This window comes from Cherax quadricarinatus, chromosome 54 (genome assembly GCF_038502225.1).
Source record: "Cherax quadricarinatus isolate ZL_2023a chromosome 54, ASM3850222v1, whole genome shotgun sequence".
Classification (NCBI taxonomy): Eukaryota; Metazoa; Arthropoda; class Malacostraca; order Decapoda; family Parastacidae; genus Cherax; species Cherax quadricarinatus.
In genome coordinates, this window is record NC_091345.1 from 23794320 (window position 1) to 23811120 (window position 16801).

The 16801-nt window shown below is 40.5% G+C and overlaps 1 protein-coding gene across 2 annotated transcripts; it reads left to right on the forward strand.

Annotated features, from left to right (window-relative positions):
• The first annotated feature begins 1046 nt into the window (after nucleotides 1–1046).
• Nucleotides 1047–8289, forward strand: LOC128699160 (zinc finger protein 271-like). 2 transcript variants are annotated; one of them, XM_053791709.2, is made up of 2 exons: nucleotides 1047–1174; nucleotides 6176–8289. In XM_053791709.2, exon 2 carries the CDS (start codon nucleotides 6383–6385, stop codon nucleotides 7475–7477), a length of 1095 nt encoding a protein of 364 aa, XP_053647684.1. In that variant the 5' UTR covers nucleotides 1047–1174; nucleotides 6176–6382; the 3' UTR covers nucleotides 7478–8289. The 2 variants fall into 2 exon arrangements, with proteins under 2 accessions (XP_053647684.1, XP_053647685.1); XM_053791710.2 differs by lacking the exon at nucleotides 1047–1174 and adding an exon at nucleotides 1181–4134.
• Nucleotides 8290–16801: the final 8512 nt, after the last annotated feature.

Sequence of the window (16801 nt, forward strand, 5' to 3'; positions counted from 1 at the left end):
AGACACGGTGCTGTGGCTGACATCTTTGTCTATGTCAGATATTAGGATGAGAAACAAGATGGGAGCGAGTACTGTGCCTTGTGGAACAGAGCTTTTCACCGTAGCTGCCTCGGACTTTACTCTGTTGACTACTATTTGTGTTCTGTTTGTGAGGAAATTATAGATCCATCTACCAACTTTTCCTGTTATTCCTTTAGCACGCATTTTGTGCGCTATTACGCCATGGTCACACTTGTCGAAGGCTTTTGAAAAGTCTGTATATATTACATCTGCATTCTTTTTGTCTTCTAGTGCATCTAAGACCTTGTCGTAGTTTGTGAATTAATTTTGCGAAGATTTTACATAGGGGCAAATTTGATATAGGCCTATAGATGTTCAATTCAGTTGGACCACCTCCTTTGAGGATCGGAGTGACCCTTGCTATCTCGAGGATGGATGGGAAGGTGAAAGATTCAATGGATTTGTTAAAAAGAGTTGCAATAACTGGTGACAACACGTGAGAAGTTTTTTTTTTTTATACATGAGTGGTGGTAAGTTATTTAGGTCTCCTGCCTTGTTCTTTAGTGTTTTGATGTTGAGTGAGATTTCAGAAGTTTGTTGGGGCTACAAGTAGAGTATTTGGGTAGTTGCCAGTGAGGTAGTCTTTTGGTTGAATGTTTGAGTTTGGGATTTTGCTTGCTAGCTTTGTGTCTACGGTCGAGAAAAAGACATTAAGTTTGTTGGCAATATCTGTTGGCTGGATGAGAGGTTCTTCTGGTTTCGTCAAGTTAATGATTTTGTTTTGTGACAACTTTTTAAATCCTAGAATTTCAGCTAAGGTTATCCAGGTCTTGTTCATATTACCTTTTATGTCATGAAATCTGTCACAATGTCTGACTTTTCTGGGTTATCCTAGGTTCTCTTCACATATGCTGCTATGTATGATAATCTATGTAACTGTGTGCATACCTGAATAAACTTAGTTGTCATGATTCACGAAATCGTAATGACACGATTGCAAACAAACCCCACCCATGGTATGGTTTGGTTTACTCATCATCGGGAAGTCGGGTTCGATACGGCATAAGCTGTCACTGACCCTTATAAACCCCAACAAACAAGTTTTCCTCTGGGTCTTTCTACCTTCTTTATTTACGTCAGGATTTGGTAAAAATTTCTTCCTGGACACGGACAGGTAGGACTCACTACGTATAAATATAACAGAGACAGTCAGTGGAGAAAGATAGAGACTCTCTCAATTTAGATCATGTTTAAATGTCAGTGTTTGTGTGATAAGTTTATTCAGGTACACAAATACAGTTACATAAATTATCATACATAACAGCGTATGTGTAGATTATCCACCAGGATAACCTAGAAAAAGTCACAGAAAGTGACTTATTTCCATTGGGATTATTGGGGGTTATTTCCATGGGGGTTATTTCCATGGGGGTTATTTCCATTGAGGTTTTTCTATGGGGTTATTTCCATCAGACAGTTCAGGAAGAGAGCTAAAAGGTACCCAGTGAATGAAGGTACAGAAAGGTACCTCATAATTGAAGGTACCTATAGGTGTGATTTAGAAAAACACGTAAGCAAACACTAGGACATATTTATTAGAAAACGTTTCAGTCCTTGGACCTTGATCACTTCTAACATACAGAGGTAAAAAGACAGTATATATAGGTGGAGAGTGAGGTGTGAGTGACGCATAGTGACCTGAAGAATGCCATATTGGGATGAAGATGGGTAGGTGATGAGATCACGTGACTCCTGTGTTGCTGGGTAGGTGCTGCCCCACCTGGTTGAGTACCATGTATGCTAATGTTTTAGAAATTTTGTGGTTTCCAGTATTATGTTCTGTTGTGTCAGTGATGGCGATTAGTGAGGCTTCTAGACCGTCGGCGTCTAAGGTCTTGTTCGGTGAGAACAATTTTTGCCTCATCTCAGTTCATCAAATGCCCCATGGAATCTCTATGGAGGACACAAAGTATCTAGTGAATGAATGAAGCTACAGAAAGGTACCTAATGAATAAAACTACAGAAAGGTACCTGATGAATGACTGAAGCTACAGAAAGGGAGGAGAGTGATTTCTTGTATAGCAAACATTGCTGTAGCTATTATTGTAAGTTGATCCTCTCTTTAATGTTAATATAAATAAGTCAGTTGACATTATTCCTGGTATATCTCCTGTTACTGTAACTGATTTTCACACAGATGAGTTACTTGGGTTTTAACTCTTAAAGTTTAAATAATAAGTTATTACAAGGACCACAGTGGAAATAAGTTATTTGTCTGACTTTATTCTGTTATTCTGGTGAGTAATTTACATGTATGTTACTATGTATGATAATTTGTATAACTACTTATTTATGCCTGTACCTAAATATACTTATTTATACATGCATACATGTATGTATGTATGCCCAGGAAGGCCCTGCTTTACAACACTTCACTTTACAGCGTTCTGCTAATATAGCGGTTTTCAATTAGTATACTCATTCTTCATTTATTCAGACTTCCTACAATAAATATATTCACCACTCACTGTAAGCTAAAGATGAAAATATTTTAAGGTAAGTAATGTGTGTACTGTGTATGCATTTTTTAGGTCTGGCTCTATTGCTCACTTAATATATGATAGTGTAAACATGTTATCAGGCTTTTATATGCATTTGAAAGTGAATAAAGGTTATATTTCACTTTACAGCAGTAGCCTGGAACCTAACCTGCTGTATAAGCAGGGCCCTCCTGTATGTTTGCATGTATGTATGCATGGTATGTATATATATTACATATGTATGGTATGTATGTACATACATATGGTATATATGTACATACGTATGGTATGTATGTACATACGTACGGTATGTATGTATGTACATATGGTACGTATGCATGTACTCACTTATATGTGGTTGCAGGGGTTGAGGGACAGTGCCTGGCCCTGTATGTATTTGCTTATTTTTTATTTATTTACATATATTCATACATATGCAGTAGGGCCCCACTTATACAGCAGGTTAGGTTCAGGCTACCACCATAAAGCAGCAATAGCCATAAAGTGGAACACCCTTTTTTCCACTTATAAATGAATATAAATGCTAGATAACAAGTTTACGCTAACATGTATTAAGTTAGCAATAGAACTAGGTATTAAAAACAATAAAAAAGTAAAATACACATATAGTACACTCATTACTTACCTTAAAATATTTGTAGTTTTAATGTAGGGTGAGATGAGTAGTACAATGGACCTTCAGTTATCGGCCGTTCTGGATATCAGCCAATTCGGTTTTCGCCCACTTTTTTGGCCGAAATTCTATCCTGGTTATCAGCCATTATTTCGGCTATCAGCCATATGGATGCGTCCACCCGCCTCTCCGCCGTATTCGTGAGTCAGTCTGGCTGTCTCTGGGTGAGTGAGGAAGCCTCCATGCATTCATCCAAACATTTTGCTATAATCCATTGTTTTTTGTGGTTAATGATTGAGTGCAACTGCGAAATAAGCAACCATGGGCTCAGAGAAAGTTCCTAGTGAAGTTCCTTTGGTATAGAAAGTGAGAAACACGATAGAATTCAAGGCAGGCAGGCATAGAGGCAAGAAGTGTAGCATGTATGCAGGGAGTGTAGCATGCATGCAGGGAGTGTAGCATGCATGCAGGGAGTGTAGCATGCATGCAGGGAGTGTAGCAGGAAGGCAGGGAGTGTAGCAGGAAGGCAGGGAGTGTAGCAGGAAAGCAGGGAGTGTAGCAGGAAGGCAAGGAGTGTAGCAGGAAGACAGGGAGTGTAGCAGCATGCAGGGTGTGTAGCAGGCATGCAGGGAGTGTAGCACAAAGGCAGGGAGTGTAGAAAGAAGGCAGGGAGAGTAGCAGGCATGCAGGGAGTGTAGCAGGAAGGCAGGGAGTGTAGCAGGCATACAGTGAGTGTAGCAGGCATGCAGGGAGTATAGCAGGAAGGCAGGGAGTGTAGCAGGCAGGGAGAGGGAGTGTAGCAGGCAGGGAGAGGGAGTGTAGTAGGCAGGCAGGGAGTGGACATTTTTTGTGCGACAGGGGTGCAGTGACTCTCAAGCTGGTCCTAGTGGCAGTAAGAGACAAAGAAGGGATGTAACCCCTCCTCGCCTTCTTCCACATGCCAACAAGTCTTCAATAAAGGTATGTAATGTTCATTTATTAGTAAAATTAGTTCTTTATATTTCTTTCTCTTTGTTTTATGTATGTAAAACTATAGTTAATCTTTAAAATATGTATTTTTTGTTAATATTTTTGGGTGTCTTGAATGGATTAATTGTATTTACATTAATTCTAATGGGAAATGTTATTTCGGTTTTCGGCCATTTCGGTTTTAGGCCGACCTTCTGGAACGGATTGTGGCTGATAACCGAGGGTCCACTGTATTTATAGTTAGAAATCAGATGTGGAAGGTATGGTAGCCAGCCAGGCCACCCCACCCCACCCACTTAATACACTATAACATTTAAAGTGTCCCAGAGGGATAAAATGCAGATACAGTTCACTCATTACTTACCTTAAAATATTTATAGTCTTAATGTCATAGAACTCCAGTAGGTTTGTGACACAGGATTTCCCGTCCCTGAAATCGTGCTGGTTGTCGTTGATAAGTTAATTCCTTTCTAAGTGCTCCACCACTCCTCTGATAATCTTTTCCATGACTCTGCATCCTATACATGTCAGTGACACTCCTCTCTCAGGACCCACAGAGAGTTGTTATCCGGCCCCATTGCCTTTGAGGTATCCAGCTTCCTTAGCAGCCTTTTCACTTCTTCCTCAGTTGTATGTATGGTGTCCAGCACTTGATGGTGTACCCCACCTCTCCGTTTTTCTGGAGTCCCTTCTGTCTCTTCTGTGAACACTTTTTTGAATCTCGTGTTAAGCTCCTCACATACCTCGCGATTGTTTCTTGTGATCTCCCCTCCATCCTTCCTCAGCCTGATTACCTGGTCCTTGACTGTTGTTTTCTTCCTGATGTCGCTGTACAACAGCTTTGGGTCAGATTTGGCTTTCACTGCTATGCATATTTCACACCTATGCATATTCATTTCTGGCTCTACAAATGCTCTCCTTATTCTCCTGGGTCCTTTGCCTTCTATACTTCTTCCATTCTCTAGCACACTTGGTTTTGGCCTCTCTACACCTTTGGGTGAATCAAGGGCTCATCCTGGCTTTCTCGTTATTTCTGTTACCCTTGGGTACAAACCTCTCCTCAGCTTCCTTGCATACTGTTGTCATGTATTCCATCATCTCATTTACTGACTTCCCTGCCAGTTCTCTTTCCCACTGAACCCCATGCAGGAAATTCTTCATGCCTGTGTAGTCCCCTCTCTTGTAGTTTGGCTTCATTCGTCCTGCCCTTCTTGTTTCCCCCTCCGCTTGTAACTCTACTGTATATTCAAAGCTCAGAACCACGTGGTCACTGGCCCCGAGGGGTCTTTCAAATGTGATGTCCTCAATATCTGCACTACTCAAGGTGAATACTAGGTCCAGTCTTGCTGGTTCATCCTCTCCTCTCTCTCTCTGGTAGTGTCCTTTATGTGTTGGTACATAAGATTTTCCAGTACCACCACCACTATCTTAGCCCTCCACGTTTCTGGGCCCCCATGTGGCTCCAGGTTCTCCCAGTCGATTTCCTTGTAATTAAAGTCACCCACAGTGTGCAGCTTTACCCTACTTGCATGAACCCTTCTGGCCACTTCAGCCAGTGTGTCAACCATTGTTCTATTACTCTCATCATACTCTTGCCCTGGCCTCCTGCTGTTCTGTGGTGGGTTATACATCACTGCAATTACCACCTTGGGGCCTCCAGAATGAAGTGTTCCTATTATGTAGTCTCTTGCTTCTCCTCTGACTCCTCTCTCCAGCTTAACAAAATCCCATTGGTTTTTGATGATCAGTGCCACTCCTCTCCCACTGTTCTGAGTCACACCACTCAGGTGTTCACCGGACTGGATGACCATCAGGTGACCTGACTCATGAAGCAGCAGCAGCACAAGTCACACTACTCAGGTGCTCACCTGACAGGACACACTATATTAGTTCACTTGTTGTCTCTATACCTTGATAAAATTTCACCCAGGCAAAAATGTTAAAATGAAAGCTTATGCTGGTGTGTGTCTTTTTTCCTCCATTATACACAAGAGTTTATATAGGAACACTAAACGTTCTTCTTGTGTTTCAGATAACTGAGTAAGGTTGATGGTGGTGGTAATACTTCCAAGCTGACATATTGAAGAAACAATACTAATAATCAAGAAATTTTCACATAAGTGAAACTAAACTTGATCTACTGAACAAGTTAACACAGTAATTGAGAACTGACATAAAACAGACATTTTATTAGCTCTGTGTATTAAAAATTTTTTGCACAAATCCTCTCTTGTACAACATGACAGATGTTATAAGAAAAAACCCATACCAGTGCCCCAAATGTTTTAAAGATTTGTCAAATAAATTTAACCTTGAAAGACACATAAAGAACCATCTAGAGAAGCCACACCAGTGCTCAGAGTGTCTGAAGAAATTCAAAGAAACAATTGATTTTGAGCGACACATGAAGGTGCATACTGGAGAGAAGGAATACAAGTGTTCACACTGCTTGGCTGGGTTTTCAAAGAAGTCTGAGTTAGTTAAACATAATAGGATTCACACAGGAGAAAAACCATATCAGTGTCTTCAGTGTCTTAAAACATTTTCCCTAAACTCTTACTTAGCAAAACACATGAAGGTCCATTCAGAAGATAAACCTTTTGAGTGTCCTGAGTGCACTAAATGCTTTAAAAGGAAAACTGAGTTACTTGACCACACAAGGATTCACACTGGAGAGAAACCATTTCAGTGTCCTCAGTGTTTAAAAACTTTCACGCAGAAATCTAATTTAAGAAAACACGTGAAGATACATACAACCGACAAACCGCATCAGTGCTCAGTGTGTTTGAAAAACTTTAAAAGAAAAAGTGATGTAAATACACACATGACCATTCATACTGGAGAGAAACCATATAAATGCTTTGAATGTCTTAAAAGTTTCACACAAAATTCCGGTTTAATAAAACACATGAGAACTCATACGGGAGAGAAGCGTTATCGATGCAACGAGTGCTTGAAAAACTTTGCGTACAAACATAATCTCATAAATCACATGAGAGTTCACACAAAGAACATTGTACATCAACATCAGTACAAGGGAAAAATGCACCAGTGTTTAAAATGCCCAAAAAAGTATTCAAGAAAATGTGATCTACTGTCACATGTGAGAGTCCATACAGGTGAGAGACCGTTACCCTGCCTTGTGTGTCCTAAAAAATTTAAGCAGAGATCTAATTTATCAAAACACACGAGGATTCACAGAGCAGAAGCGCCGTATAAACACTCAGTATCGCTTAGAAACTTTAAACGAAAATGTGATTTGTTAGGTCATAGAATGGTTCATTCAGAAGACAAGCCATACCAGTGTCTTGAGTGTCTCCAAGACTTTTCATAAAACTATTTTAGCAAAATAGTGTGTTCAGGTGGGAATATTGTCACACTGAAGTTACCCCTTGTAGAAGTAGAGGCGTAAATAATAGTGAAAAATACCATTAATGAAAAGAACACGTTCAATAATTATACTTAGAGATAGTCCATTTGGAATATTCTGTGGCCCAGTAAGAATATTCAGTGGTCCAGTAAGAATATTCTGTGGTCGAGTGAGAATATTCTGTGGCCTAGTAAGAATATACTGTGGTCCAATAAGAATATACTGTGTTCCAGTAAGAATATTCTGTGGTCCAGTAAGAGTATATGTACTACTGTGGTCCAATAAGAATATACTGTGTTCCAGTAAGAATATTCTGTGGTCCAGTAATAATATTCTGTGGTCCAGTGAGAATATTCTGTGGCCCAGTAAGAATATACTGTGGTTGAATAGGAATATTATGTGGTCCAGTAAGAATATTCTGTGGTCCAGTGAGAATATTGTGTGGTCCAGTAAGAATATTCTGTGGTCCAGTAGGAATATTCTGTGATCCAGTGAGAATACTCTGTGGCCCAGTAAGAATATACAGTGGACCCCCGCATAACGATGGCATCGCATAGCGATTTTTCCGCATAACGATTACTTTTATCGCAAAATTTTTGCCGCGCATACCGATTTTCGTCCGAGACGCGTCCAATGTGCCCTCAGCCAGCCTCACATGTGCCGCTCCGTCCCATTGTTTACCAGCCAGCCTCCGCGGTAACATCCAAGCATACACTCGGAATATTTCGTATTATTACAGTATTTTCGGTGCTGTTTCTGGAAAATAAGTGACCATGGGCCCCAAGAAAGCTTCTAGTGCCAACCCTGTGGTAAAAAGGGTGAGAATTAGTATGGAAATTAAGAAAGATTTTGAAGGGTTTGGGGCTAACCCTGAGAAGCCTATGCCAGTTGTGGAATCCATTGTGCCTACTTCAAAGATTAAGGAAATGTGTGCACAGTGGGTTGAACTGCAAACCTTTATAGATGAAAATCACCCTGACACAGCTGTTGCAAGCCGTGCTGTTGACTATTTCAATGACAATGTTGTGGCCCATTTTAGACAAATCGTAAAGGAACGGGAGGTACAGAGCTCTATGGACAGATTTGTTGTGCGACAGAGGTCCAGTGACTCTGAAGCTGGTCCTAGTGGCATTAAAAGAAGAAGGGAAGTAACCCCGGAAAAGGACTTGCTACCTCAAGTCGTAATGGAAGGGGATTCCCCTTCTAAACAGTAAGAAGATAATGCTCTCCCCTCCTCCCATCCCATCAATCATCACCAGATCTTCAATAAAAGTAAGTGTCATTTAATTGTGCATGCCTTTTTCAGTTTGTGTGTATTAAAATTAACATTTCATGTGGTAAAAAAAAAATTTTTTCATACTTTTGGGCGTCTTGCACGGATTAATTTTATTTCCATTATTTCTTAGGGGGAAAATTCATTCGCATAACGATTATTTCGCATAACGATTAACCCTCTTGCACGGATTAAAATCGTTAACCGGGGGTCCACTGTACTGTGGTCCAATAAGAATATACTGTGTTCCAGTAAGAATATACTGTGGTCCAATAAGAATATTCTGTGGTCCAGTAAGATTATACTGTGGTCCAGTAAGAATATTCTGTGGTCCAGTAAGAATATTCCATGGTCCAATAAAAATATACTGTGGTCCAATAAGAATATTCTGTGGTCCAGTAAGATTATACTGTGGTCCAGTAAGAATATTCTGTGGTCCAGTAAGAATATACTGTGGTCCAGTAAGAATATACTGTGGTCCAGTAAGAATATTCTGTAGTCCAGTAAGAATGTACTGTGGTCCAGTAAGAATATACTGTGGTCCAATAAGAATAATCTGTGGTCTGGTAAGAATATTCTGTAGTCCAGTAAGAATGTACTGTGGTCCAGTAAGAATATACTGTGGTCCAGTAAGAATATTCTGTTGTCCAATAAGAATAATCTGTGGTCCAGTAAGAATATTCTGTAGTCCAGTAAGAATGTACTGTGGTCCAGTAAGAATATACTGTGGTCCAGTAAGAATAATCTGTGGTCTGGTAAGAATATTCTGTAGTCCAGTAAGAATGTACTGTGGTCCAGTAAGAATATTCTGTGGTCCAATAAGAATAATCTGTGGTCCAGTAAGAATATTCTGTGGTCCAGTAAGAATATACTGTGGTCCAGTAAGAATATTCTGTGGTCCAATAAGAATAATCTGTGGTCTGGTAAGAATATTCTGTAGTCCAGTAAGAATGTACTGTGGTCCAGTAAGAATATACTGTGATCCAGTAAGAATATACTGTGGTCCAGTAAGAATATTCTGTGGTCCAGTAAGAATATTCTGTGGTCCAGTAAGAATATTCTGTGGTCCAGTAAGAATATACTGTGATCCAGTAAGAATATTCTGTCGTCCAGTAAGAATATACTGTGGTCCAGTAAGAATATTCTGTGGTCCAGTAAGAATATTCTGTGGTCCAGTAAGAATATTCTGTGGTCCAGTAAGAATATACTGTGATCTAGTAAGAATATTCTGTTGTCCAGTAAGAATATACTGTGGTCCGGTAAGAACATTCTGTGGTCCAGTAAGAATATTCTGTTGTCCAATAAGAATATACTGTAGTTCAGTAAAAAAATATGTTGTGGTCCAGTAAGAATATTCTGTGGTTCAGTAAGAATGCACTGTGGTTCAGTAAGAACATTCTGTGGTCCAATAAGAATATTCTGTGGTCCAGTAAGAATTTTCTGTGGTTCAGTAAGAATATACTGTGGTCCAGTAAGAATATTCTGTGGTCCAGTAAGAATATCCTGTAGTTCGGTAACATTCTATGGTTCAGTAAAAATATTCTGTGGCCCAGTAAGAATTTTCTGTGGTCCAGTAAGAATATACTATTTTCCAGTAATATTCTGTAGTTCAGTAAGATTCTGTGGTTCAGTAAGAATATGCTGTGGTCCAGTAAGAATATTCTGTAGTTCAGTAAGATTCTGTGGTCCAGTTAGAATATTCTGTGGTCCAGTAAGAATGTACTGTGGTTCAGTAAGAATATTCTGTGGTCCAGTTGGAATATTCTGTGATCTAGTAAGAATATTCTGTAGTTCAGTAAGATTCTGTGGTTCAATAAGAATATTCTGTGGTCTTGTAAGAATATACTGTGGTTCAGTAAGAATATTCTATAGTTCAGTAATATTCAGTGGTCCAGTAAGAAAATTCTGTGGTTCAGTAAGAATATTTTGTGGTCCAGTAGAATATGTGGTCCAGTAAGAATATTCTGTGGTCCAGTAAGAATATTCTGTGGTCCAGTAAGAACATTTTGTGGTCCAGTAGAATATACTGTGGTCCAGTAAGAATATTCTGTGGTCCAGTAAGAATATTCTGTAGCTCAGCAAAAATATACTGTGGGCCAGTAAGAATATTGTGTGGTCTAGTTAGAATATTGTGTGGTCCAGTAAGAATGTACTGTGGTTCAGTAAGAATATTCTGTAGCTCAGCAAAAATATACTGTGGTCCAGTAAGAATATTCTGTGGTCCAGTAAGAATGTACTGTGGTTCAGTAAGAATATTCTGTGGTCCAGTAAGAATATTCTGTGGTCCAGTTAGAATATTCTGTAGTTCAGTAATATTCTGTGGTTCAGTAAGAATATTCTGTAGTTCAGTAAGATTCTGTGGTTCAGTAAGAATATTCTGTAGTTCAGTAAGATTCTGTGGTTCAGTAAGAATATTCTGTAGTTCAGTAAGATTCTGTGGTTCAGTAAGAATATTCTGTGGTCCAGTAAGAATATTCTGTGGTCCAGTAAGAATATTCTGTGGTCCAGTAAGAATATTCTGTGATCCAGTAAGAATATTCTGTGGTCCAGTAAGAATATTCTGTGATCCAGTAAGAATATTCTGTAGCTCAATAAGAATATTCTGTGGTCCAGTAAGAATATTCTGTAGCTCAGTAAAAAATATACTGTGGGTCAGTAAGAATTTTGTGTGGTCCAGTTAGAATATTGTGTGGTCCAGTAAGAATATTCTTTGGTCCAGTAAGAATATTGTGTGGTCCAGTAAGAATATACTGTGTCCACAAATAAAAGCTCATTGAGTCAACACCACTAAAGATAGGATAAGATTGTGTACAGATTTTTAACCCTGGTAGGTTAGCCACCCAGGATGCCCCAAGAAAGTCAGTGCATCATCAAGGACTGTCTGTCTTATTTCCAATGGGGTCCTTAAATCTTGTCCCCCAGGATACCACCCACACCAGTCGATTATCACCCGGGTACCTACTTGCTAGATGAATGGGACAACAGATGTAAGGAAACACACCCAATGTTTCCACCCATGCCAGGAATCAAACCATGAACACTCAGTGTGTAGGGCGAGTGTGTTGTCTACTAGGCCACGGGACACTGGTGATTTTCACCACCTATGGTGTATAAATATACCTAGTTGGATGAATCTTATTGTAGCCAGCTGGCTCAGTGGCTAATGCATTGGTCTGGAGTTTTACAATCTCTACCACAGGTTCAAGCCCTGCCTGTGGTATGGTTTAGTTAATTAACGCTAGAGGTGGAATGAGCCAACATTAGGCTAAAAGAATAAAGTAAGTTCTAAGTTCTTTGTTTCCTTCCCTCCTTTATTATTATTTTGTATATAATAAAGTGTTAATTGCTTCTCATATTGATGATTTCTTCTGCTGATACTGTAAAGTCGCTAGCTCTCCTTCAGTGCTTCTTTTTCTTGTCTTTAGACTTACTTGACTTCTACTTCTACCACCACCACTACTACTACTACATTACTACTACTATTGCCTTGCTTTATTTCCCTTTCTGTCTACCACTACTCCCCTTACTGCTGTTTTCACTACCAGCATTACCTCTACCACTACTTCTCCACTTCCTCTCTCAGTTCCCCTCTCCTATATACATAGTGGACTTTTGGTTTTCTGCCGTTCCGCTTATTGGCCATTTTTTTGGCTCCTGGTTATCAGCCGTTATTTCGCTTATCGGCCGTGTGGTACACGTGGTACACTCTGGGCGAGTGAGGAAGCTTCTGCTCATTCATCCAAACATTTTACTATAATTCATTGGTTTTCGTGGTTATCGATTAAGTGCAACTGGGAAATAAGTAACCATGGCCCCAAAGAAAGTTCCTAGTAAAGTTCCTTAGGTAAAGAAAGTGAGAAACATGATGGAATTTAAGAAAGTTGTTGAAAAATATGAGAGTGGTGTTCAAGTGCTAGAACTTGCCAGGATGTATGGGATAAACAAATCAACAATCACTTCTCTCCTGGCAGAGAAAGAACAAACCAGGGAAGCTGATGTGGCGAAAGGAGTAAATGTGCTAACCAAACAAAGGTCACCGATAATGGAAGATATGGATAAGTTGTTGGCTTTGTGGATCACCGAAAAACAATTAGCGGGAGATAGTGTTGCAGGGTGAGAAGGCAAGGCAGTTGCATGCAGATCTTGTAAAGATTTAGTGGATTTAGGGCCAGCCAAGGCTGGTTTGAGTGATTTAAGAAGTGTAGTGGTATATACAGTGTGATAAGGCATGGGGAGGCTGCAAGTTTTGACAAATGTGCAGCTGAAAACTTTGTGCAGGAATTCAAGGGGTATGTAGAGGCTGAAGGATTCCTCCCCCAGTAAGTCTTCAGTTGTGACGAAACAGGCCTGTTTTGGAAGAAAATGCCAAAGAGGACCTACATTATACAGGAGGAAAAAGCACTGCCAGGACACAAGCCTATGAAAGACAGGCTTACTCTTTTGTTCTATGCTAATGCTATTGGGGATTTCAGAGTGAATCCTTTACTGGTGTATTACTCTGAAAATCCCAGTGTGTTCAAGAAAAACAAAGTCATCAAGAATAGATTGTGTGATGTGGAAAGTTAATTTAATAAGGCATGGGTCACAAGGCACATTTTCAAAGAGTGGGTCAATGATGTGTTTGGCCCCAGTGTGAAAAAATACCTCCTGGAAAAGAAATTGCCACTTAAGTGCCTCCTGGTACTGGACAGTGTTCCTGCTCATCCTCCAGACTTGGAAGACCAATTGTTTAGGGACTTCCATTTTATAACAGTGAAGTTCTTGCTTCCTAACACCACTCCTCTCATCTGGCCCGTGGACCAGCAGGTCATTTCTAACTTCAAAAAACTACACAAAAGCAGTGTTTCAAAGGTACTTTGAAGTGACGTCGGACATTCATTTGACCCTAAGAGAGTTCTGGAGGAATCACTTCAGTATCCTCCATTGCATAAGCCTTATAGGTAAGGCTTGGCAAGGAGTGACTTCCAGGACTTTGAGAAATTGTGGCCAGATTGTGTCCAAGAGAGGGATTTTGAAGGGTTTGGGGCTGACCCTATGCCTGTTGTGGAATCTATTGTGGCACTGGGGAAGTCCATGGGGTTGGATGTGAGTGGCGAGGATGTGGAAGAGTTGGTGGAGGACCACAGGGAAGAACTAACCACTGAAGAGCTGCCAGACCTTCAACTGGAACAGCAGCAGACTGCAGCTAAGGAAATTGCTTCAGAGGAGGAAGGAGAGAGAGGGGAGAAGGTGCCTTCTTCAGTGATTAAGGACATGTGTGCAAAGTGGAATGAGTTGTAAAGTTTTGTTGAAAAGTATCACCCTGACCAAGCTGAAACAAGCCATATCTGCAATATGTTCAGTGACAAAACCTTGTCCCATTTCAGGAAAATCTTAGAGATGCCAGAAACAGAGCACTCTGGACAGTTATATGTGACAGGGGTCCAGCGACTCTCAAGCTGATCCTGGTGGCATTAAAAGACAAAGAAGGGAAGTAACCCCAGAGAGGGACTTGCTACCTAAAGTCCTTATGGAGGGGGATTCCCCTTCTGAACAATAACCCCAACTCCCTCTTTCCTCCTCCCTATCTTCCATAAGCCAACAAGAGTCTTCAATAAAGGTATGTAATAGTGATTTAATTGTTCATGTATTTATTTTATTTAGTTCTCATTGTTTCGTGTATGTAAAGCTATAATTAATCTTCAAAAAATGTATTTTTTGTTAATATTTTTAGGTGTCTGAAACAGATTAATTGTATTTACATTAATTCTTATGGGAAATATTATTTTGGTTTTAGGTTGACCTTCTGGAACGGATTAAATTAATTGAAAAGCCATTAATCCATTCCGGTGGAATTCTTGCTCTCAGAGGGAGGAAAACTACACTTCAACATAATACTAATATCAACTCTATGGCTTATTTATCTATCAAATTTGATCTAATATGCATTGTTGTGGTATTCACTGCCATCTAGTGATGGCCTTTCGAAGCCATCTATTATTATAATTATTATTATATTATTATTATGGTGAGATGCCAGGTGCTCCTCTTTGTAGTTAAGGCAAGAGAGAGGGTGGCTGCAGGATGGACTACTATGGTCAGCTGCTCCACACATGGGGCATTCTGCCACTGACCTGCAATATTTTGCCGGGTGGGCAAAGTGCCAGCATTTTCTACTTTGTTGCGGGGTAGGAATCATCTCCTGAACATGTGGGTGTTGTCCTACTATGTAAACTGATGGTGGCAGTTCATGGCTGTCAAAAGTTAGTCCCACTATATTGCAAGGATGGCATCTCTGCCAGGAAGTAAGTGTCAACTTTAATGATTGTGAGATTCTGGACCTCGAGTTGCTCCAGATTGTCTTCATTATGCATGAGAAAGTCATGTTGTACAATTGTATGTGGAAAGACAATAGATCCACAGCTAGAATCAAGGGAGATGTGCTTGCGCATCGTAACTGGTGCGTTGTCAACAATGTCCAAAGGTGAAAGATTGTGTGCCTGTTCTGCATTTTGTACTGTGACAATGTGTGTGCCACTCTTAAGAACATGGAAGGAAATGTTCTGCCCAACATGGAGAAGGGGTGTCTTGCTGATGCTGTGGTTGGTAAGATAGTCAGTAGAAGTTGGTTGGAGCGTAAAGAATTTTGTCAAAGGACTTTAAAACATAGGGTGTAAGGGAAGGAATTGCTTAGTTGTACATTTCTTAGAAGCACGAGAGAAAACCGAGGTAGGATCCTCTGTGACAGGTCAAGGCCTTTTGGACGGAAGGTTAGAGGCAGATCGTCCAGTCGTGTGTACAGTTCAAAAATTGACACACTGTATGTGATGAAGCTGGGATCATAGTCTAAGCTGCGCAGAGGCCAGAAGTGTCTGAAGAGTCAGTCAAAACCCTAGTACCAGAGGAGGGTAACAGACTGTTACCCAGAGAAGATACCAGGTTGGAAGAGAGGTCTGAAGAATGGTCTGTAAGGGGTGTTGCAGGAAAGGGTTTGGGAGGAGGTAAGTAATGGGTATGGGTCACCATGATAAGTTTCTCTTTTTTTATTAAAAAAAAAAAAGGGGGGGGGGAATGGGGAGGAATAGTTTTCAGGAGGAATGAAAGGGATTGTATATTCCTCTCTGCACCCAAGAGAGCCCTCAGTACAGTTGCTACATGAACATTAAAATGGTATAAAATACCGACAGGTTGTTAGGTAAGACATATGCAACAGTTAGGTATCTTTATTTCGAGAAATAAAGATACCTAACTGTTGCATATGTGTCTTACCTAACACACAGTTGCTACATGGAACCTGTGCCATACCCTACCCTTCATGCCAGTAAACCAGCAATCCAGAATGGCAACCTCACATCCACCAAACCACCTTGGTGGACAAGAGAGAGGGTGGCCCAAAATCTGCCACAAGGCATATCTCCATTAGCCACCACCTTCCAGAACCGTCAGGCAGCCTCCAGACACACCTGTCACCCGAAGGATACCCTTAGCCACCTTCCTGAGAACTCCGTAGGGGGCTCAAGACATCCCCAAATGACTCAGATTCTATGGCAACCGCCACCAAAGACCTCAGTGGAATGGGAAGGACATCATCCTTTCCCCAACCTAGGAGCTGGAATTTCTGAGGGAATGACCCCAAAGTTCAAAAGCAGGAAAGGAAGGAGAAGGGAGGGATGGGGAAAGGAGGGATGGTAAGGAAAGGGTAGGGGAGAGGGGGTAATTAGGTTTGGTTGGAGGAAGAAGACAAAGGTCCAATTCCTTAGACCAAGAGCCTCTTCACCACATCAAAGAACTCCCCCTTGAAGAAGTGGAGATTCTTAGCTGCTCTAGAGTCAAAGAATTGGATCATCCTTCCCTCTTGGATTAAACCTAATTTTCTATGCCCAAAGTGTTGTAATTCCTTTATGTTCAGTACTTCCCTCTAAACATAATACTATCATATATAATCAACTTAGAATCAGCAATGAACATGGGACTGTTAGAGAGAGTAGTGAGAATGTCCAGGTGTAGAAAAACTTGAGGGATATTAATACTATGAG